A 23,397-nucleotide genomic window follows, 5' to 3' on the forward strand; every position below is an offset into this window, starting at 1 on the left:
CTCTCTAGCACAGGCTGCAGCAGTCTGATCCAGCACAGGAAGCCACGTGGCTGCTGCTCTCCTCTGGTATTGGCCTTGCAGCTCAGAAACTGCTTCCCCATTTCCCTAAGCAAGGCACAGCAGGTTTCAGCAGGTTCAAGGAGCTGCTCAGCAATGACCTGGGTCACAGGCCAGAAAACAAAGCAGGGTTTTCTGGAGATACCACCATTTGTCCTCTCTTTATAATCACTGCTGGTCCAACACAGGGTCTGCTGGAATCTCAAAGGAAGGAAAAGCTGCTCTCCATCAACACAAAAATACCTTTTTTACCCCTTTGCAAAGCTAAATGTTTTTCTGGATGCTTGCCAACAGCTAAGGAACTATGTAAGGGGAGAAGTGCCAGATGAATGATTTCAGGAGAAGGTGCTTCACCCAGATGGCTGTGGGACACTGAACAGGGAATTGTCACTGGCCCCAAGGCTGCCAGGGCTCCAGGAGCATTTGGACAGCACTCTCAGGGACAGAGTGGTGTTGTTGGGGTGTCCTGGCCAGAGCAAGGAGCTGGACTCGATGATCCTGATGGGCCCCTTCCAACTCAGCCTATTCTGTGATTCTGTGAATTAATCTGCAGGTGAGGGCAGGACCAGCCTGGGCCAAGGATTAAAACTTCAAATTGTTTAGCCCTCTTTGAGTCTGCTGCTATGCAAAAAGCAAAACAGATGCTGTGGAAGAGAAGCCTGGCAATTTCCAGGTGCCATGCAAAGCACAAGGTCTGTTGTTGTTCAAAACCTCAGCTAACATCTCTGTGAAGGACAGTGGAGACATCAGCCCTTTCTTGGGGGGCTGGGGAGTGATGTTTTCAGTTTCAAGGCCAGGTGGATTTGGAGACCTCACTTCTCTCCCCTGCCTAAAGCAGCTGCCAGCCCTGATGCACATCAGCACTTTCTCCAGCACTATGCCTAAGTGGGTTCTCACCACACAGGGTACAGCTGGCATCTGAAACAGAGCAGGGTGCAAGTACCAACAATTCCAGCTGTCCCCAGAGGCAGGCAGACATCACTGTCAATTCAGGCCCTGCTTATGCTCTACAGGATTCCTCTCCTAGCTCCTCAGGACGCAGATTTATTTTCAGATGCAATCAGACTGGCAAGCATTGCACCTCAGAGAGAGCCAGAGCTTGGTGACTCAGGAGAAGAGGCCCAGAGCTGGTATTTTAGATGCTCTCTACAACAAAACCCACCAAAGGACATTTGGGTCATGCAGTGTCTGTCTCCATCTCATCTTTCCAAGTGCTTCTGCTCTCTTTCTCCCTGTGCTCTGGCTCCTGGCTGATCTCTGCCTTGCCTTTGTTCCCCACCTGCCACATTTGTTTTTATCTCACCTCTTCCAGGGCAGGACAGACTTCAAAGTGGAAGAGCCAAGAAAAGGAGAAGACTTCAATTCCTACTGCCTCCCAGCAGTTCTTACATTTTTCATTTTCCCCCTCATTTCCTTATCCCACTTCCGATCTCCGACTTCAACACAGCCTCCAAAGTGTGGTTTTAAGCAGGCCCCCCCCTCACCATCTCCTCAGCCCTCAGGGAAAGGATATGCCAAAACATATCCCTTCTTCCCTGAGCCAGTGCCTGCTCACTGCCTCCCTCCTCCAGCTGCACTACTATATGCTCCTCTGCTAGCTCCTGCTGTCCTCTAGCAATGGGAACAGACAACAAAAGGGCAGTGCTGTCAGGCAAAGAGAAGGGAGGCTCAGAGACAGGAGGTAAAGCTCTTTTGGCTACTCCCCTTCCCTATTTCTGGCAACCAGCAGCACTGAGTACAACAGCTCCTATGTTAATCACAGAATTTACAGCAGTTTGGGTTGAAAGAGGTGTTAAAGATCAGCTGCTTCCAAATCCTGCCATGGGCAGAGACCCCTTCCACTAGACCAGGGTGCTCCAAGCCCCACCTGTGTTTCCTCAGTCTTCCAGAAAGCACCAAGAGAAAAGATGGTGCTGCCACTGGTGACGTAGTCCTTGTCAAAAACAAGTGAAGGAATGTTGTCCAGACACTGCCACATCCTGGGCAGGGCTGTTTGTGGAGCTGAAGCCATCAGCCACAGTGGTGAACAGCACATGCACTCGAGCTGTCACCAACCAGGCTTCAAGATCTTGCAGCAGCAGCTCCAAAAGACATTTCACACCCAGCACCCATTCCAAGCTGCTGCAGACACACAAACCAACTCGGTAATCAGGTCATGCTCTTCTGAGGACCTTCTGGGTTGACTGGGTTTTAAGAATAATTAAATGCTGCAGAATAGAACACAACAGGCTGTCCAGATTAATCTGGACTGCAGGCTGGGAACTAGGCAGTAGAGGCCAAATCATCCTGCCTTCTAAGTCATCTCAGGAGTATCTCCTTGGCCACCTTATCCCTGTGTGAGCTGTGACTCCATTACTCACCCTGACAGACTGCTGCAGAAACAAACGACATCCTTCAGCTGCAGCACCAGTGACTGAGTTAAAGAGCAAACACATCACTGCCTTAACTGCTTCAGGAAGCAAGGATGACTTCATCTTGGTGACTGCTGGCCTGAGGACTGCCAGGAACACCCACCAGCTCCAGAGGGTTTCCCTGGCACTCTGGGGAGGAATGAAAGACAGGAGCACGGGGAACTCACCTGTCTGAGCCATCCTTCATGTGGACTTTGGCATAAAGGACATCTGTCATGGCAGGGTCGTCGTTCATGTACTCCACTCCTGCCACCTCCACCGTCAGGGGCTGGCCTCCAGTAATTTGGCTAAAAGCCAAGAAATCCATAATGTTAAAAAGCAAAATATCACACCAGCTCTTGAAATGCAACACATAGTGCTCCTTGTGCACATACCAAATACTTGGGTTTACCAGGGGAATGAGATTACTCTTTTTGCCACAGTGAGAAACAAAGCTGGTGTTAAGTGGGACTTAAATGTTACACAGAGCCTATGGGGCAGTGAACTCCACCGAGGAGTTTCTTCTCTGTCCCCTATTTTTCAGCTTGTTTGCACTGCAAAAACCCAAACTCAAAAAGTCTCCGTATTTCCTAAAACTCAAAAGCGTATGGCTGCTATTGCCTTGTCACCCTGAGTGGTAAAAGAATTTAAATTCATACATTTGGTGTTTCAGACACACATAAAGTCAACTTGTCAGTGCTCATAGCCCACCCCAACGTGGAGATCTCCATCCACATGTCAGAAAACCCATGAGAAGTAAATGGTCCAGGTTCTCACTCCAGAGAGGCTCCCGCCTCCCTGTGAAAAGACCAACCATAAAGTCTCTGATTTTTGCTGGGAAAGGTACTTGATAGAGAACACAGCTTTGAGTGCAACATCCAACAGAGCTGGTTTAAAATCAGCTCCAGCTCTTCATGCAGGATATAATGTGCACTCCCACACCTGCAAATGGCCTGTAGAGTGTATCTGCTTCCCAACACTCTGCAGAACATCCTGGGGAGGCTGGTGTCACAGCCAGTGCTCCCTGTGAGTAAGTGATGCCTTGCTTAACACCCAGGGCTCATGGAAAGAACGGGGAGTGTCCGGGCAGGCAGATGTAGCTAACACAAGTTAACAAGGTGAGTGTGACTTGGCTCTGACCTTGCTCACTCTTGTTCAGCTTTTGAGGTTCTCAGCAAAGATTCCCAAGTGAAATAAGCAGCGTGATTTCCCTTCCCAGTACAGTTACTGGGAGGGAAACAGCACAAATGTACTATTATGGACACCAAGCTAACAGCACTAAAGGTCACATATTCTAAAAAGGGTCAAAAAGGTCACAGCTACCTTCACAGGGCACTGGCTGCACTTCAGAAAAGGAAATGAAAGCTAATGAAGGTTTATGTAGGTGGAAGGGAGCCTAATTAATTTTCCAAGTATATTTACTTGGGTGTGGAAGAGGAAATAAACTAAAGGTTACCTTCAAGTGTTGATTCCCCCTTCACTAAAGGAAATAGGGAGCAACGATTTTCTCGGCATCAGTTCAATCCACTTATGTGGAAGCTGGCACTTTCCAAATATTGCATTCAGAGCCTCCCCCTGGAAACACACTTGCATTTCTGTTCAACAGCTGAACTGAAGCCATCCTTTTAAAGGCAGAGGTATGAATTCTGGCCATGCATTAATTCCCACAGATATTAGCTGGCACAGCGTGGCCAATTCTTCATGCACCAAGGCAGCGAATAAATGAATGCGAAGGATCCGTGCTCTGTGTGCAAAGGCTTTGCAGAAATAAATAAATAAACCACCCCCTCAGGCCATCTTCAATTACTAAGCTGACCAGAGATAAGCTAATTACGGTGTCACTGGAGCACATTTGCAGCCAAAGCCCCAACATCTGCAGCTGGGTGTTAACAGGCAGCGAGGCAGCCGCGCTCCCAGAGCAGCACGGACACTTTCAGGCTGATTACTCACAGGGCTCCTGATGGCTTCCCTGCACACAGCTCCCCTCGCCCAGGGATGTGTGTCAAGGACACCTCAGCATCTGCTCTGAGGCAGGAGGGAAGTGCCAGAGCCAGAGCCCACTGCAGGCAGTGTGCAAAGGTAAGGGAGATCAGCCCTCCCTCTGCTGCAGGGAGGGGACAGCGGCAAAAACTGCTCAGGCACAAAGAACAGGGATGCACGTGAGGAAGGGAAGTGAGCAGAGCAGGTTTTCAGGGAATGACAAGGGTCTGAGCTGAGCTACAGATGCTTTAAGGCTCTCTGTGGCTGCTCAGTGATTTCTATTGCCCCATTTGAAACATTTCTAAATGTTTCAAAACATTTCTAAATTTTTCTAAATTTCTAGAGTTGAGAGGACACTACTGGAGCTGCTCTTCTCTTCACTGTTCCTTGTCAAGACAGAGTGCTGTTTTCCCCTCTCTCAAGGCCTTGGTGATGACATCCCTTTCCCACCACTTACTCCACAAAGTCCTCTTTGCACCGCTGCAGGAGGTCACAGGCTTTCTGGATCTCTTGTTCATTCAGGAGCACCAGCGTCCCAATAGTCAGGTGAAGCTTTGCAGGGTTCTGGAACAGGCTGCTGCTGACCCCGTGATCCTACAAATCAATCCATCACATAGAGGTGTCTTACCTCACCCACACACACCCTGCTCCATCACAGGGATAAACACTACAGAAAGCAGGTACCCAGTCACTGGCATCAATCCTTTTATCTCTGGTTGGGTTGGTATGACCCAAAGTTGAAAAATTTTCAGGTTTTGTGAAGAAGCAACTTCAGCCTGGCAGATGAACTGCAGTCCCAAAACAGCTCCCTGCCTGCTCTTCCACCAGAGCTGCTAACAGCAGCCTGGAAGATCAGGACAGCAGGCTGGGACTTGGTACCCAGGACCTGCAACACTCACTTGTATGGGGTTTTCTGGGAGGAGACTTCTACAGCTGTCGACGCAGCATCTGCTACCAGCAATGAACTCAACACAAGCCAGCTCAGATTTAAAACTTCAATCCATTTCTTGTGCAATAAAGCTGAGACCAGCTGTAGTGACAAGCTCTAAATAGTCTCCAAATCCTGTCTAAAAACAGGTTGCACCTCACAACAGAAGCACAGCTAATACCAGCTCTGATAATTATACTTTTCTTCTTCCCATATGCCCTATAGTTTGCCGAGGTGAATTAAGTTTAAATTCCTTTTATAAGAAGAGCTGCCTGTTGTTGCTAGGGAGGAACTGTTCCCAGGTGGAGAGTGGTTGCATCCAGCTTTAAGAAACATGCTATTCTGTTCTAGGATACTTATAAAAATACCTCAAGGATGGTTAACACACCCATATTAAAACAATTATTTCCACTTAGTGACCGCTTCCCATCAGCGCATTAAATAACCTCCAATTTTAACTCCAGAAGAAGCCAACCTGCCAGGCCATGGAAGCCTTTCTGCATCTGAAAAGAGTGCACCAGCTGAGAACAATAGCTTTGAAGTTTCTACTGTGCTCCAGAGTTTGAAATAAAACCTTTCAGACGTTTAAATGCTGCAGTATCTCAGCCTGTCAAGAGTTTCATGCCCCACATCTCGCTCAGCATTTTTCATGCCTAATGACCACATGCAGACCTTTCTTTAGAGCACAGCTTATGGGCTGGACTAGTGACAAGGCAGGCTGCAAAACAGAGGCCAGGGGCTTGCTCCAGCAGCCACAACCTGGCAAACACTATGGATGGCCCCATCCCACTTCTTCCTACCTTCCCCTCCCTGCAGTAAAAGCTTTGTGGCTTCCTTTAATTCATGCTGCTGTTCACATGCATGACAGGACATGATTTCTCTCTGTCAGCCTTTTTTCTCCAGTGATATCTGCAGTCAGAGAATATTTGGCCCCTCACAAAACAACAGCTTGGGTAACAGATACTGGGAGAAGGTTTGATTTAACCTTGCCACGGACAACCAGCTGAGGTCACAGAGTGCACAGATGAGGTACAGTAACACAGCCCTTTGCAGGTCAGAAAGCCAAAGCCCTGCCCTCATTTTCTGCCCCAGCACAATTTGTGCTGTAAACATGACCCTGCCCCAAAAGCAGCATTTTCCCCTGAGGTTCACCACCTGCGTGTGGGCTGAGTTGACAAACTATGGCATGTCACCTCCACGAGCCACACTGCTGCTGCTGGGGAGTTCAGCAGGGAAGAGCAGTGCACAGCAAGCAGGCCAAGACCTAGATAATCCTCCTGCTTTACTCCCTAGTATTTCAGGCAGCTCCTCAAAACCCTGCTTACACTCCCTACTCTTTCACAGGCCAGCAGATCCCAGCAGATCTCCCACACATAAAATAGATGCTGCGTCAGAGCTGGCTCGCCCTGGAACAGCCAACGTTCCTGGGGGTGTCTCAGCAGCCCTTCCTGGCTGGATGCTGCTCACCAGGATGCAAAAAGGCTGAAACTCAATTACTCTAATCCCAGATCATGATGTGTGATCAGCAATCACTGAGTCACCTCAGGGGAACCTGCCCTATTGTCTCTACAAAAATTTACTGTTCAAACCTGGGCTCTTTAAGATGCATTGAGAGGCAGAAGAATAATCCCTTTATGCACTATCCATAGGTGATGACTGTCCTTTTTAGCTTCTGCCTCTCCCTAGCACTGCCCTGTCATGGCCAAAAAACCCCAACTGGTTTCCACTCGATCATTTTTTCTCCTTCCTGCTACCAAAGACTTCTACCTCTGCTATGCTCCTTAAGAAGGAACACAGAAAGGGTTTTATCTGGGGTCTCCAATGCCTTGCAAAGCCCAAGCACATTGTCCCTCCAAATGTAAGACCATGTAGTAGGGAAACCCTAAATTACAACACACTTCAGCCCTTCTACATGATAAGGGAAGGGATCAAGCTCCTTAGCTCTTCTGCCCTGGCCCTGCCCTCTCTACAATTTTAAGAGCTCCCAATGTTTGCAGACAGATTTATGTTTTTCAGTTTTTTTGTCCTCAAGAGCAGGATGCTGCATGCCAGCTATGTGCCCTGTGCCACCCTGATCCACAAACAAAGGAGTGAGCCAGGAAAACAGTATTTGCACAGGATTGACTGAAAAGCTACAGGCTCCAAAACCCCTGCCACTTTCTGCCCCTTCCACTCTGAGATAAAATACCTCATTAGCAATGTTTGATATTTACAGGTTGCCATATATGACAGCAACCATGTTTCTTTTCCCTGCTACATCTGCAGCCTGTTCAGTCTGCAAACGCTGCACGGCTCTCAAAGACCCGTGTGATTTTTCACAGCAATCTTTCTGCAAAGTCTCTTCCCTTTTCCACCTGCATGCTCAGACAGACATCTCAGTTCTCCTCACTCTGACACCTACATGACTGTGAGAGAGAGGAGACTTCCAAGGTCATCCAGTTATCCAGGCCTCCCACTGCACCACATCAGTGATGAGCCTGTCCAGGTGAGCCACCTCCCCATATTTAGATTAAATTGACCTAAAAGAACCTCCCCTCAGCCCTGCTTCATCTGCCTGCCAACCCTGATCTGTACAGCATGAACAACACTGAAGTGTTCTGTAATTCAGCACAAGGTTTATCTTCTAAAACCTTTTAAAGACACACACAAAAAAAAAAAACTTAGAAAGCATATACCTACTAACAAAATGCTATAAAATATAAATGAATGGTTGTCATGGTAACTGCTTCAGAGAGAAATAGAGTCCCTCACAAATGCTCAATGGCCAGAAGAGATTCTCACACACACAACATACACACACACACCTGCTCCTTTCCCTTCCTTGCCATTATTATCCCTCATTCAAAGGCTGAAGTTCACCTAATTCTGTGATGTTTTTCACCAGGTAGAGAAACACCCCACTTCTGCCACTGAAACCCATTCAGATTTCCTCAAGTATTCTGAGAAATCCCATTGCTTTGGACAAATCTATAAGCTCTTTTATTGCTCTATGAGGCACAGTTTTGAATTACTGTTTTTCATTACTGATGTGCTTTCCAGCAGACCCTGCTGTGAGATAAAGTGGTATTAGAGTGGCATTACTGGCTGGAGGAGTGATTGAGAGAGGCACGAGGCTGCACTGTACTCCTCCAACTAACAGGAAGCAATAAATATATCTAGAAACCCTTTTGCTAATACCAGGAGAAGGAAGGGCAGGAAAAGAAAGCACTATATATTCCTAAGCTAAGCATATGCAACCCCCTGAATACCTCTTACTTTCTGAGTTGAGGCAGGAGGAGGAAAGATGTACATGGCCAGTACTTGGTCCCAACACTTCTCTGACCAAGGCCGGATTGCTGCACTTTTCTGAGACAAGGAGCATGTGAAGTTTTGCAGGCAGCCCCTTCCAAACGTGACTGACAGCACTTGAGGAATGCACAAAGTCTGTGAACATGTTTTTCAGAGATGGCAGACAACCCCCCTCCCCCCAGAGATGCAGAAAGAGTGAGCAAGAGAGAAACAATGTGACAGACAAGATCAGGAGGGGTTTGGAGAGCAAGTTGGATCACCAGTGGAGGAGGGCTGCAGAGATGCAACCCACCAAGGAGGCAGGAAAAATGAGTGCTCTGTAGGGAGAAGGGCTGGTCCTGGGTGAGCCTGTTGTGCTGCAGGATTAAAAACACTGGAGGAACAGCACTGCCCACAAAGGTGGCTAAAACACACACCTTGGAAATGTGACACTGAAAGGACTTAGAAAGGTCCTTAGAAAGATGCTTGGAAGACTCATCCAACAGCAGGGCAGCCACAAGCCAGCAGTTGTATGGGACACACTGAGGATACTGCAGCAGGCAAGGCCATAGGGAGGGACCACAGAGATCCACAGGACCTGCTGGCAGACAGCTAGAGGAGGAGGATCAAATATATGGAGTCCAGGATGCCAAGCCTTCAGGCAGAGCAGTGCCAGATCTCCAGGAAGGCCAGGTGAAAGGACTGCAGCAGCCATAAGCCCAGGCAGAAGGGCATAAAGGGCAAGAGAAAGCCCATGCTGAAAGCAGCAGCCTCAGTCCAGAGCCAATGACACAAGCAGCCCCTACAGAGCCCTGTGCAGGTCACCAGCCCCTCAAAGAGCTGCTTCTCTCACTGTACCTTGGTGTGTCCCACACAAGGACTGGAGCCAGAAACCAACAGAGGGAGCCAGGCCATAACTGATGCCAGCCCCAGGCTAATGTTTCCATCCCCCTGCCTGCAGGGCATTCCTTTAATCAAGGTGAGCTTTAATAAATGTAGTGCTGCTGGCTAATGAGGAGAAATCATCCTCCTGGCCTGAGGGAAAGGTTCTCCGGGCATTGCACTGGCTAATCCCTGGAACTGTTGGCCAATTTCAGCTGTATTTAATGTCAGGTGACAGAAAGCTCCTAAGGTGTCAAGGAATTAAGCAGCTGGCAGGAGAACAGGGGCTTAAATCCCAACTGCCAGGAAAGACAAGACTGCAAAGACAGCTCATTTCTGCTCTTGGAGATGCAAAAACTGATGTGCAAGTGACCATGAGAACTTGAGCAAGAACTCACATCTCCCCAGATGTCAGATAATTCACACCCATGGCATGAAGACACGGGAAACTAAACTTCTTAAACTGTGCTATCTACAAGATTGTATTTTCCCCTTAGCAAGGCACCAGAAGAAGTGATGGACGTGAAAGTGAAGAGTATCAGCCCACAGAGCCCTGCAGTGTGTCTGCAATGCAACTTGCAGCAGTCACAGAGAGACCCCTCTCCTGCCCAGAGATGTCCTGCAGCAGAACAGAGGACATGGCAATTTAATAACACCATTCCCTCTCCTCAGCCCAGCCCTGGGCACTGACACACCACTTCTGTCAGCCCAGAAGCTCACTAAAATAAACCAGGGAACGCAGAGCTTTCCCTTCATTTTCTTCCTCATTTCCCTATGCCCAACTATCTCCTGCTCCTCCCAACACAAGATCTGAAGGCAAGTAGGAGTGCTGTCAGCACAAAGTCTCCTGGGGAAGAAGGGAAGTGATGAGATTTGCAGGATGGCATGTGCTACCAAGTCATTTCTCGCTCAGCTCTGGCAATGACACCCATCTTCCTTCACTGGCAGGAGCCAAAAGGAAAGTAAAACAGAAGCAGCAGCAAATTTGTAACTTCTTACCTCATTTCATGGTTATGTAAAAATCATATAAAACGTAGACAGGTCCACCACATTATTTAGTGACTTTCCTATAAAAAACAAAAACCCCAACCCTCTTTTGAAACTTAGTGAATTGTTAGTAGAGATTTTTCTAGATGGGAGGATATCTAAGTAAACCATTCCACTTTTCAGAAAATTTCACAACAGCACTCAACAAATTCACAGCAGACCCACTAGCTTAAGTAAAAGGCCTATTGAAAATGCATTCCTAGGAAACGGAATAGGAAGGAAAATTTTCAAGGAAAATGCCAAAGAACTCTCCCAATATATGAAACAGCACTCTAATCCTCATGTGGATCCCTACCTTTGAGCACTTCTGCAGCACCTCCTCCTTGAAGAGCAGGAAGTTCTCCTGGATGGCAGGCTGGTTGAGAGGCAAGGACAGGAAGTGTGTGAAGGGCTGCCTCCTGCGGAAGCTGTCCAGGAGCACCTCCAGCCGCGTCCGCGCAGAGATGACCCCGCTCCGCTGCTGCCCCGTGATCACTGCAGGCAAACACAGCATCAACAGCCTCCCCGCTTCCCTGAAGCTCTCTGATTTTAGTCCCAAGGAAGCAGCAGGAATCAAAACCCCCAGCCATGCACTGAAAAACCTGCCAGACTCCTTGCTTGACTTAAAATGCCTGACGCGGCTGTGCTTTGCTCAGCAAAGACAGGATGATGCCATCAGAAGCATGCCTCTGCTCTGAGTGCCTAAAAAACACTAAGTGAGAGCCCTTCAGATTTCTAGAGCATTATTCCATGTTTTCAGATAGGCAATCAGAGTGAAAATGCCATGAAAATCTATCAAGGATCAAGACTGTCTGTTATTTGTGCATGCACTTCAAGGCACCAAACAGAGAACACTTGAGCTCAAAAGGAAAGAACAGCAAGGAGCAAAATTTCCTTGGCTTCCTATAATTCCATGTTTTCAACATCTCTCAACCTTCCTAACAGTCCTTCACAGTTCTTGGGAAGAAGTCAAGACCCACTCCTTGAGAAGCACCACCGAGTTCCTGTGCAGCACCACAGTGGGATTCTCCCAGCACTTCCTCCTCATAGCTCTGTCACAAACATCCCTGTTTTAGTAATCTCTGGAGCATGCCCTAAGGAACCCTCCAAATACCCACTCTGGCAGAACCCACAAGGGTCAGCCCTGATGAGCAAGGTCTCCTTTCTTTTTAAATCCCTGGAAGTGATGAAAGGGAACGAACATATGGTACAAGAAGCCCTGCTCTCACTGCTGGGCTCTAGTGCCAGCACCAGAAAGTCACGAATGTCATCTCAACCCTTCTCATATTAAAGCATGTGCAGAGGTTTATTTTGCACACAGACAGACAAGGTATTTCCCTGAATGTTTATTTCAGTTTCTTATTGACGGAATACTATTTTAAAAGCAAAACTGAAAAAAAAAGGCAACACATTCAGGACCCAAGTTCTCAAGCCATTTAAGGCCTAGAAATTACTTTAAAAAAAAAAAAACAACCCAAACCCAACACTGTTTAATAAGGATTTATAGACAATAAAAATAAGCTCAGGAGAAAAGTGAAGTGACTTTCCCAGGGCCAAAAAGTGAGTCAGTGCTGTGTAAGAAGTAGGAATTAAAGGGAAAACACCTCCAATACCCCGTCCCTGCTTAAATTGTGCTTGTGCAAGAGCAGATAAAATCACATCTATTTTGTGTATCCTACTCACCAATTTCTCCTTCCACTCCAGGCTTGGGAATGCTGATGGAGGTTCGAGTCTCTGTTTCTAGCCTCTTCTTGGTTTCCCCTTTCTTCCCAATGATGTACCTGGAGGAGAAAGTGCAAGAGTTTCCCTCACATGGTGACACTGGGCCACTCTCCATCACGTGTGTCCAGAGCTGCACCCTCTGTGCTAGAGGGATGCACACACCCAGCTCCACATGCAGGCACAGAGGTGACCCCCAGGACTTCACACATGTCCAGCCTGGAACAATGCTGAGCTATGGTTTAAAACCAGTTTAAGTTAAAATAAATTGGTAGGTCCATAACAGCTCTGCCCACCACATGCTCTCCATCAACTGGGTTATCTCTTTTCCCATTATCCCAGCTGAGGAAGAAATAAAGGGTCTTTTTCTGCTTTTTGCTTTGCTCAAGGCAGTCATTTGCCAGCATCCAAATACACAATGGACCACTTTTCCTTCTCTATATTTCAGCAAAACTATCTAACTAATAAAACTGTCAAAAACAACTAGATAAAACTTTGAATACTACAGGTTCCCCAGTAAACAAAGGACCGGAGTCATTAGCCAATTTCAGTCGTGTGTGCTTTCTCTGAAAGCTCCCACAAACTTCCCCCTGCCAGGCTGCTCGCTCCAGCTCTTCCTCCCCTTCCTTCTCCCAGCCTCCTTGATGCTTTTATGTTCAAGGGATGAGATGTTCAAAGCCTCTCCTGTCAGCCAGCAAGCACCACCTGCTGTCCCTACCAGGGGCGGTGAGGAGTCAAGCGAGGCCCAACTGCACTTCAAGGCGCTGCCAATTTCCCCTTCCCCAGCACTCCAACCCGAGCACAGAGCACATCCCAGAGATCCAAACCTCCAAAAAGAAACATCCTGTGCTCAACTTCTTCCCCAGCTGGCTGCAAATCCAATAAAGGCTCACTTGTACAAGGGGCTGGGCACCTCCAGCCGGCACTGGAAGCCTCGCTCGGTCTCCTCCACCACGAAGCCATCGCAGGGTTCGTCCGCACACTCGCCGGGGCCTGCCGGGAAAATCACCTCAGACCCAGACCTCTGTCAAGCCTGGCAGTGCTTTATGGAGGACAACAGTCTCCTGCCAGCCTTCTCTCAAGGTGAAATGAAGGAAGGAACGGGCTGCTCTCTGCTGTGGATAACTGCTTTGTATTTATCACCTCCCTACCAGCTGCGGAACAGGTAATGACAGCTTCTAAATGCTGCGGCTGGGAGGCGCAGGAAGCAGGTAGTTACAGCCCAGGTTTTTTCTCAGCTGGAGTTTGTACAATTCCCACACAGTGGGAATGGTCTCTTCTGGCAGCCAATTCAGAAATTTAAGGCTGCAGAAGAAGACAGGTAAAAGGTGAGGATAGTTTTGGTCCGAGGGTTCAAGCCAGTGATTTAGAAAGACACCTTTCATCCGCAGGCTGCTGGGTTGATCTCAGATCAAACAGGACACCCTGGGAGAATCCATGCTTCCTATTACCTTTCCAAGACAAGGAGGGATGCATTTGAATGGAAAGCACCTGGTTAAAGCTTAGTGCAATCCACTGGAAGGTAATGTGGGAGGAGAAACAGGACACTAATGCCACACCCCATCTGAAAAATAACACTGGAGCTTTTCTGTGCCCACAAGAACTCACACACAACGACAGCAAACATACAGGCAGAAAGACAGAGGAAAACACACCAGGACAGCAAGAATTTTGTCCCCAAAAGGCCAGTTTTAAAGGCACAAACATTGTAAGGACAGAGGGTCTTTAGCAAGCAGCTGCCATATCTGCAAATAAAGATGGTAAGGAAAAGAAAGAAACCTGGGAAAAACAGATCTACACAGCTCATCTGGTTTTTCCTTTTCCTGGAGTTCTTCCACAGTCAGCAGGCAAACTGAACAGCCAGCACCACAGTCAGCCAACCCACTTGGGATATCTGGGACTGCTTCCACTTTGGGCAGCAAGATCATCAGGGACCAACACAAAACCTTTTTCTCCCTCCTGAACACCTGGATCCACCACATGGGCAGGTCTCTGTGCCCACAAAGGCACTAGAGGTGACTCTGAGAGCTCCCTAGGTCCCTGGTGTTGACGTCTACACCTCCTGAGCATCACTCCTTACCTGCACAGAAGTCCTCCTCCTCCTCATGTGGGAAGGGCTGCTCTCGGATGAGGTTTTTCCTGTACACTCGCCCCCCGATCCTTATCAAGGGGGGCCGCAGCACATCCATCCTGCTCCTCCTCCTACTGCAACAACACAGACAGCTCTGCTAACCCAGGCCAAGGAAAAGCTCCTTTCAGTGTTTCCTTGCACGCTGGGTTGGCAGGGACCTTAAAGCTCAGCTCGTTCCAACACCCTGCCATAGGCACCTTCCACTATCCCAGGTTGCTCTGATGGGGCTTCTGTGAGCAACCTGTGCCAGGGCCTTGCCACCCTCACAGGAAAACAATTTCTTTCTGATATTCAATCTCAACCTCCCCTCCTTGAGCTAAAAGCTCCTCTGTGTAGACTCTTCAGAAAGGCAACACCTCCTCAAATCTTATGTGTCTCAATCAAAGAGTAATTTGATGAGAAGTCACAAGTACATAAAGCACAATCAAGTAGAAACAGAAAATTTAAGCAGTTTAACTCTGAAACTCACAGGTTTCAGCTAAAGGCACTGTAACCTCAGGCAATGTGACATTTCATAGTTTCCTTGGGCTTTAGCTGGCACTGAGTTAAAAATGTTTAGAGCAGAGAACATTTAATGGTGCTAGAACACAGAGCCAGCAGTGTTCTATCAGAGACTTCACATCTCCAGCATTAAATTTCTATATTTACTGGCATGGTTAATTTAATATTGGTTATGTCAATTTTAAACCAGAATCTGCTACTCAGAAAATAAAGTTTCCACCAAAAAATTCACCTTTGTCAGAGGGTTCACCTGTCCACTGCAACGCAACAGGAAAAAATTAGGAGCTTGCCTCAGAAACAACTAGCATTTATCACAGAGAGTGACATCAGGCTGAGAAGGTTAATCTTAATACTTCTCCCCTCAGTTCGAGCCCCACCTTTGGAAATGACTCACAATCATGTGAACTTACACAGATAATAAAAACCATTACACTTCAATAAAAGTAAAAATTCGTGTGGCTCAAGGGAAGAAGCGCAGAGGCCAACTAGGCACAATGACGGGAAAAGCCATGAAAAATCAGTCGCTGGGGCTTTTGCTTCCAACCAGGCTTTTTTTTTCTTGGGGGGTGTGTATTTTTAACACACTGGTGTCACAATTTTTTGACACAAGGACTCCTGAAAAGCGAGCAGTGACAGCGGGAGGCAAAGCGCAGCTGGGGCTGCAGGATTCGGCTCCTCAGGGCAGCATCCAGAGGGGCTCCGCGCGAACCGACTCCAGGCCACCCGGGGAGGGCGGCAGGATCCGCACCGCGCAAATTCCCGGGGAGCCGAGGGTACTACAGTAACAGAACCCCTGGGCTTTACACTGACACCCCAGCAGGAAGGCGGCGGGAGCAGCGAAGCGGCCCTGTACCCACCGCCACTGCAGCCATTTTGTTCCCGTTCCACCCCCCCCCCCCCCCCCCGCCGGAAGTGGCGCGCGCCCCGCCCCATCATGCACAGCGAGCGCGGCCACGCGCGCCGCCCGCGCCCAGCGGCCGTCCGGGCTCCCGGCTGAAGGAGAGAAGGTTCGGCAACGGGACCGGGGGGCGCCGGGAGGCGGCGGCGGCGGCCCGGAAGGTGAAGGGCGACGGCTTGGGCGCGCGGGGAGGGCGGAGGCTGCGGCGGCGCCTGGGCTCCGCACTCACCGGGAAGCGGCTCGGAGGGGCCATGGGCAGGAGGGCGCGGAGGAGGCGTGGCCTGTGCGTGGGCGTGGCCATGAGCACTGGGGGCGTGGCCCCGAGGGGCGGGAGCGCGGGGCTCCCCGCCCCCAAGATGGCGGCTCCTGAGGCGCCTGAGGCGTTGGCTGGAGGTTCCTGTAACAGGCTCAGGCATCGCCCCGACCTGCCGCCTCCTCTCCTCTGTGTTTGTTTAAAATAAACCCCCTGCAGCCACACTTAGCAATCTGTCGGGTCTGCGAGCCCCGGCTGGCATCGTTTCAGTTCAAACGATCGTCACACCTCCCTTGCGAGCAGGGAGCTGAGCCTAAGGGTTTGCTGAGGGAGGTGTTGCTGGGTGTAGCGTGGCAAAAAGAAAAGTTTGCTTTATGCAGGCGTTTTTCCTCACGGCCCTTAAGCCCCCAGCCTCCTGTGAGCTGCTGTTTTCTGCGTTGCACAGAGTAACATTGAGCACTCTTGGGAAATTTACTTAGAGGGGATGGAGGAACTGGACAAAGGGAACGGCTTCCCACTGACAGAGGGCAGGGTTAGGTGGGATATTGGGAAGAAAATATTCCCTGTGAGCCCCTGGCACAAGCTGCCCAGAGGAGCTGTGGCTGTCTAATCCCTGGCAGTGCCCAAGGCCAGGCTGGATGGGGCTTGGAGCACCCTGGGATAAGTGGAATGAGATGGGCTTTAAGGTCTTAAAACCTCATTTTCTCCACAAAACCCTCAAGAGCTTTCCAAGGGCACTGTCTGTGTACCCTACAGAGCCTGCAGCAGTGTACTAAATATGATAACAAATAAATGAAATGGGCAGGATAATTTGGAAGTGCTTATAAGTATTTGGAGGAGCAGCAAGTGCTGTCACTGATAAGGGCCAAGTGACACCTTTTGTACTATCAGAGAGGGACATGAGGAGTTTGAATTCCCATGTCGTGATAATCCCAGCACCTCTTAAAAGCAAGTCTGAGAAGAGAGCGTGCCAGAGGCAGCCGGAATTGTGCTGCACAGACAGATGGACCCTCAGGCACTGCCAGTTTAAGTCAAATGCAGTGTTTTAAAGGCAAAAGCACGTCTGGAGTGATGCAGAAAGCAGCTGCTGCGGGTTAGGCACGGCGTGGCTCCCTGCAGGATGTGGCGCTGGAACTGGCAGTCCCGCAGCCTTCCAGGTTTTATGAGGCAGCAGCGCTCCTGTGTTTGTGCTCCTGGAAACGAGGAGGAAAAAAAGGAAAGAAACCCCGCCTTTTACGGCTCTGGGGCGCGGGACAAGTGCCAGGGCAGCTAAAGGCCGGTGAATTCAGGCCAGCAGCCTGCACCTTGTTATTCTTGTGCACGCTCTGGATGAATTCCCGGGGGAATTCCGAGGGGTCGGGGCGGGGGTTACCTTCAGTTTCGGGGTGTGACAGCTCTGTGCTCATCCCCACAGCAGGCACAGGCAGCTCTCCCACACACGCAGGGCAGGCTGGACGCTCTGGGGCAGCTTCATCCTGCCCCTCACTGCCTTCATCCCTCCTCGGAGGTCTGTGGCTCTCGGGGAACTCCAAGATGCCTTCCTAACTCCTGCTCTTTGTCCTCGCAGGCTGGGCCGGGGTGCAATGGCAGCCTCCTCCTCATCCTCCTCGGCCGGCGGAGTCAGCGGCAGCTCCGTGACGGGCTCGGGGTTCAGCGTTTCGGACCTGGCGCCGCCCCGCAAAGCCCTCTTCACTTATCCCAAAGGAGCTGGGGAGATGCTGGAAGGTGATTGCTGCTGCCCTTCTCCTTCCCCACTCCTCCTCCGGTTGCTGGACTTCCCACCCCGCTGGCAAAAGCTGGAGGTAGAAAGGAAGCACCGGGGTTTGGTTGGTCCCGGCTTTCCCACCAGTCCATGAAGAAGTGATTTTTCTGACAGTCACCTGCTTTTTATCTCCATGACAACACTTCAGACCCGGAAGCATCTACCTGAAAGGAGCATGACGGTGTTAATTGCTCATTGTTAGCTAATCCTTTGATGTCGGGCAGGGGTTGCTGCGGGGATGGTTGAGACAGGAATATTTTTCTTGGCAGAAGTAGTAATTTTCTTTGTTTGGGTTGGATTTGACCGGGTTAGTCCAGGAGGCAGCTTGTCTCCCTGCCAGCTTGCATCTGGGTGCCCTAGCCCTGCCACCAGCTTCATCGGGATTGTGGAAGGAGAAGGCCAGCAAGCTCTGGGTGAGGGAGGAAGGGCAGGTCCTTCAGGTGACAGGGTTAAACCGGGGTCTGTCTGCTCCCCTTGAACTTCCCTTGTCACCGTGGCATGGCTGGGGCCGAGGCTGGAGTGTCCCTACAGCAGCACAGGGCAGCTGGGAGCTGATGGCTGTGCCGTTGAAGGGTTGTTTTTATTACACATTAGAGCCCATATGCCAGGCTATTGAAGTAATTATGACTAAAGGTTTGCTCACAGAACTTAACAAGCCCTCAAAACAAATTAAAGCAATGAAGTACTTCGTGTTACCAAATAGACAGGCAGCTGTTCCTCCTGAGAGCCACTTGGCAGGACAGACAGGGAGTTAGAAGAGAGAATCCAACATATAGGTTGGAAAAGGCCTCCAAGACCATCAAGTCCAGCCTGTGACCAATCCCCAACTTGCCAACAGCACCAGAGCACTGAATGCCACATCCAGTTATTCCTTGCACACATCTAGGGACAGTGACTCTACCACCTACCAGGACAGCCCCTTCCAATGTTTTTTCCATGAAAAAATTCTTGCTGATGTCTCCACAATGTATTTGGGGCAGCACTTGTAGGAGGAAGCTCTGAGCGCTGTGAAACTCCAGCTCTTCCCTGGAGTTCAGCTTTGGATTAGATTTTTTCAGAGTTTTTTCTTTGAAACTGCTCTCCACATTGCTGTGGCACAGAGCTTTAAATGGATTGTGCCTTGGGCTGACCTCTTTACCAGGAACGCAGCAGTTTGCCTGCTCTGGGTGGCAGCAGCAACCAAACACTGTCCCTGCTGCAGGAAGCTCTAGGTTGGCTTTTGAATTTCTGACACCAGAGGTGACACACTCATTCTTTCATCAGGCAGCTGCCAGTGGAGAAGCTGCAGTTTCCTCTTCAGAAATTCCCACTGGCTGACTGATTTTTATTGCTACTTTAGCTATCTCGCTTGTTTCTAAATAAACCCCTAGGTATTTTGGGATTTTTTAGAGGAGGCAGTATAAACTATGTCAGTGCTTGGTACACAATTAGCTATGTTTTCCAGATTGTTTTATTTCTGAGTCACTTGCATGATCAGTTACTGACTTGGATGGCAAGATACACATTATTTGAAACTCTATGTAGGGTTATGGTCTGAGCCCGTGGGAAATCCTAAAGCCTTCTAAGGACACGAGCGTCTGAACCCTGAGGGAATCAGAGACTGCCATAACATTACCTGGCTTCTCCCTAGCTTAACTTCTATTTAAAATGGGCTAAAATTTCTATTTAAAATTCCTCCTGGGATGTCTTCCCAGGCAGCATCACGAACCAGCCAAAGCCCCACGCAGGGTCCCAGGGGAAAGCACAGGGGAAAGTGTCAAAACGAGGCAAGAGTGAACCCACACCTCAAACATAAAAATAGGAGGTCAGGGACTCTGAAGGCTGCTCAGCCTCAAACTCTGGGGTTCAACCATCTCCTTTTTCTGTTTACAGATGGCTCTGAGAGGTTCCTCTGCGAGTCTGTGTTCAGCTTTCAGGTTGCATCAACACTGAAGCAAGTGAAGCACGGTAAGCGCCGGCCGCGTGTGGCTTGGGGACAGAGCCTGACCTGCTCTGGGCTGTCAGCCACAAGAAAGCAGAGTGAACGCTCAGTCAGGCCAGCACCGAGCCCTTTTGCAAGCCCTATGCAAAGCGCTGGGAGCCCACAGAGGCGGGGTGGGAACGGGCTGTGCCTCCCGAAGCTTGTTTTTCCATGGCTGTGTGGCAGCACAAGGTGAGGCGGGAGGAGGAGGTTCTGGGCAGGAAACGCCCACGCTCTGATCTCGGCCCAGCGCTGACTGTCTCTCTGGCCTGGGGCAGAGGGACGCTCCATTCCACCTTTGTTTCTCTGCTGAGCCCTTGTGGCCCTGGCAGGGTCAAGTGAGGTTTCCAGAGTCACTCGGGAGGCGGCCACGCGTGGCGTGGCGTGGTGTGGCGTGACAGGGCTGAGTACACTCCCTGCCTCCCCAGGGAACAGCCTGACGTCCTGTTTGAACCTCTGCTTCCCTGCCAGGCCCTTTGCCCTCACCCAGGTGCCTGTGACCCAGCCATGGGCTGGGCTGTGTCACAGCGTCGGTTCTCACAGAGCCCAGCAGCAGATCCTGTCTGCTGCTTGAGGGTCACATCCTTTCTGGTCCCCACCTCTTGTCAGCCAGAATGGTACTTCCACCTGTTGTCTCTGAGTGGAGAGGTTTCCTGTCCTCCTCCGGTTGTGGGGGTGTGCAACAGCTTGCAAGGCCCTGATCCTGTATTTCTGCACCAGAAAGCACAGCTGAACTCCACAGCCATTGTTTCCAGAGCTCTGCTGTGGCTGCAGCTACCAGGGGCTGCTACACAGCCTGGCACCCCAATAGGCACCAACCTTTGGAACTGTGGAGCACCTCCCTGTTTTCTCTCTGTAAGAAAGGTGGAGGGCCTAAAAAAAAAAGATCGAGGTCATCACTTTTTGGCTTGTTTGTTTGACAGTTTCCAAAAGGGTGCAGGAGGTGGAGTGAGAGCAGTCCCTCTCAAAGCACCCACTGCTGCAGTCAGCATAAATCACACACAGTTTATGTTACGCCTCTTGCTAGCCCTGGGCTGTCTCTCCAAGAGGCTGCAGTGAGCTTACAGCATCATTAGACTTCCAACAGAGCTGGGAGAAGGGATGTTCCCATCTCTGCACCACTGCAGCACATTTAACTGAAAATGGACCCTGTGTGCCCAACTGGTTATAAATAAACCTAGGAGGAAGATGTTGTCTGGGGACCTTCCTCTCCTTAGCAGGCTCTGGTTGCAGAGCCTTTCTGCCACACTCATCCAGGTCTTCCTCCGAGGACCTTCATCAAAAGCACAGTTCCTCCTGCTGCACCCAGCTCTACCATGGGCTGACCAAGCCCTCTCTGAACTTCTCTGTTCTTCTGCACTATAAATATTTATGCTTTATGAAATGAGCTTCATCCTGTTTTCACCCCCATACACTAATGGGCCTGATGTTTCCCTGTTAGGACTTGAATGTACATGGCACGGGCAGGGATGGGTAAACACACACTGGGGCAGAAAAGCCTGTCCCTGCTTTCTCCTTGCTGTTTGCACAGAGTGGGTTTGAATTCAAATGGGCTCTGTGGGTTTTATTCTGCCCTGCTCCCCACTGACAGCTGGGAATTTGCATCTAATTGAGAGGTTTAATTGCACTGCCATTGCAAACCACAGTTACCTTTGAACTCCTCGCAGATCAACAAGTTGCAAGGATGGAAAAACTTGCCGGTCTGGTGGAAGAGCTGGAGGCAGATGAGTGGAGGTACAAGCCAATAGAGCAGCTCCTGGGATTCACTCCCTCCTCAGGCTGAGCGTGTCTGGATCGCTGTTGTCAGGGAGCAGAAGAAAAACGTTCCCTGGCCTGGCTTCAAAACTCCCCCCATCTATCAGATGCTGACAGCTGCATCAGCAGGATGGGGCTTCGGGTTTTTTTGAGAGTGGGGATCCCCCGTAAAGCTGCCAATAAACAGAAATGACGAGATTCTGTAGGTGGTAACAAGCTGGCGAGGCTTGGTTTCTGTAACTTGGAAGGCAGGACCAGCTGTACAGCCCCTGGATAATCTCCGTGTTGTTTACAGAGGGGGCACACGGACAGTGTGGCTGCGGGGAGGGCGACCTCGTAACTCAACCCGGGTTCCCACCGGAGTGCAGCTGGAGCACTGGGTGAGCGGGGAAACCCTCTGGAGCAAATGCCAGAAGCACTCCTCAGCCCCTGCCATCCTTCTGGGGGATGGACACAAACTGTCCCAGGGTTGGGTGAGGGGCCAAGCGTTGTCACCTCCTCCAGCAGTGCCTCGGCCATTGCCCAAGCCGTTCCCTCTTCATCGCCGTTTCTCTGGTAGCGCTGGCAGGACGCTGCTCTGTCTTTAATACCCTGAAACTTTGTCCTCTTTGTTCTGTATTAGATTTCTCTGTGACAATAAAGTAACCCTGTCTTTGAAACTCTTTATCTGGTCTGGTGAGGGAAACAATCAGCTGTTTGGGAGTTAAGGAGATTTAGTGAAGCTCAGAGGCAGATCGACTGTCATGATGGTAGACTGAAGTTCAATGTGAAAGGAACCAAACCATGCTCAAAAGTAGCTTGATTTAAGTCAGATTTGAATCCTGGTTTAACTCAGCCTAAGGAGAAGACCCTGGTTTAAACCCATCCATTTTAATCATCTTGTTTTTTGGTTGTACTTCACTTCTGTTCTTGGAGGGAACTGGAGTTTCATGTTCTGGCGTAACCATTTCAACATGTTGATTTTCCATGGATGGGAGCCTTCGTCCCATGGCTCTGCTGGCCAGCAGGGGGTAGGAGCAGCGCCGTATGCAAGCAATTGTTTGATTTACTGCTCCAGATGCCTAATTTTTCCATTTTCAACATCTCGCTTACGAGATGATTGTTTTTTTACTCACTATTTCAGCCCAGCCACATCTGCATTGAAACAGATTAACTGGGATCCATTCCCATTTCAGATCACCAGCAATTAGCTAAAACTGAGGGGGAAAAGCATACAGCCACCTTCTGTGTTTGTTGCTGTGCATAAATCAGTTCCAGTGCCAGAGTCAGCTGTGGGCAATCCAGAGCCCCACGCTGCCTGAGCCGCAGGTGAAGTCGCAATTCCAGCTCCGTGGAAATTCACCGCGCGGCTGCCGGAGCCGTTCTCACGTAGGGCTGAGCTCAGCTGGGACTGTCCCACGCTGGCCGCCCCAGCCACGGCCCCAGCCCGGAAAACCTCCTCCCCAGCCTTGGAGGGCTGCCAGGCCCTGCTCTGCGGGGGCCTCCTGCACACTCAGCGGCTCCGCGGCCAGCAGCGCTCCAAACGTGACGGCAGGCGGGATTCAAACTCCATCCCAGATGGGCTTGCTCGAGAAAGAAGGGAGCGCTTCAGCCCTCCTCTTCTTTGTTGGCTCGGTGGTATCTATTTTTAATCCTGCTCACTCCAGCCACCTACATCTACCTTGGCCAAACCTGCCGAAAATCCTCAGCCCGTATCATTGTGGGGTTTGGGAGCGGAGCAGCAGATCCCCCAAACTCCCTCGCTCACACCCAATAACCCCTGCTCGCTGACCCAGCACAATCAGGCGCAGAAAGAGCTTTTCCTTTTCACTGCTCCACTTGGGAAACTTTTCCACCCTGCCAGCCCTCCTGGGATGTCAGGGGCTCGGTGCCTGCAGCTCTGCCCAGG

At 50.1% G+C, this 23,397-nt stretch overlaps 2 protein-coding genes across 4 annotated transcripts in view; one reads left to right on the forward strand and one right to left on the reverse strand.

The window, feature by feature from the left end:
• The window catches only part of ASCC1 (activating signal cointegrator 1 complex subunit 1), a 34,767-nt gene extending 18,601 nt beyond the window's left edge, over positions 1–16,166 (reverse strand). The window contains exons 1-7 of one of the 2 annotated variants that reach the window (XM_059850962.1): positions 16,009–16,166; positions 14,330–14,454; positions 13,143–13,242; positions 12,214–12,311; positions 10,847–11,025; positions 4,885–5,021; positions 2,636–2,755 (exon numbers count right to left, since the gene is read on the reverse strand). In XM_059850962.1, coding sequence (XP_059706945.1) covers positions 2,636–2,755; positions 4,885–5,021; positions 10,847–11,025; positions 12,214–12,311; positions 13,143–13,242; positions 14,330–14,438 — 743 coding nt within the window. In that variant the 5' untranslated portion in view covers positions 14,439–14,454; positions 16,009–16,166. The remainder of the gene's footprint in view (positions 1–2,635; positions 2,756–4,884; positions 5,022–10,846; positions 11,026–12,213; positions 12,312–13,142; positions 13,243–14,329; positions 14,455–16,008) is intronic. The other variant, XM_059850963.1, reaches the window with a different exon arrangement.
• Positions 15,804–22,168, forward strand: ANAPC16 (anaphase promoting complex subunit 16). Of its 2 annotated transcripts, none has more exons than XM_059850964.1 (4): positions 15,804–15,940; positions 17,600–17,757; positions 19,667–19,741; positions 21,422–22,168. In XM_059850964.1, exons 2-4 carry the CDS (start codon positions 17,616–17,618, stop codon positions 21,535–21,537), a joined length of 333 nt encoding a protein of 110 aa, XP_059706947.1. In that variant the 5' UTR covers positions 15,804–15,940; positions 17,600–17,615; the 3' UTR covers positions 21,538–22,168. The 2 variants fall into 2 exon arrangements, with proteins under 2 accessions (XP_059706947.1, XP_059706948.1); XM_059850965.1 differs by having other exon boundaries at positions 15,812–15,888.
• The last annotated feature ends 1,229 nt before the right edge of the window (positions 22,169–23,397 follow it).

This window comes from Haemorhous mexicanus, chromosome 7 (genome assembly GCF_027477595.1).
Source record: "Haemorhous mexicanus isolate bHaeMex1 chromosome 7, bHaeMex1.pri, whole genome shotgun sequence".
Lineage (NCBI taxonomy): Eukaryota > Metazoa > Chordata > Aves > Passeriformes > Fringillidae > Haemorhous > Haemorhous mexicanus.

Excerpts from the sequence above, each read along its gene's own strand:
- ANAPC16 (XM_059850964.1), top strand. The coding sequence starts at position 17,616 with ATGGCAGCCTCCTCCTCATCCTCCTCGGCCGGCGGAGTCAGCGGCAGC. Across the intron at positions 17,758-19,666 it reads AGCTGGGGAGATGCTGGAAG|ATGGCTCTGAGAGGTTCCTC; the intron begins GTGATTGCTGCT and ends TTCTGTTTACAG. Across the intron at positions 19,742-21,421 it reads ACTGAAGCAAGTGAAGCACG|ATCAACAAGTTGCAAGGATG; the intron begins GTAAGCGCCGGC and ends AACTCCTCGCAG.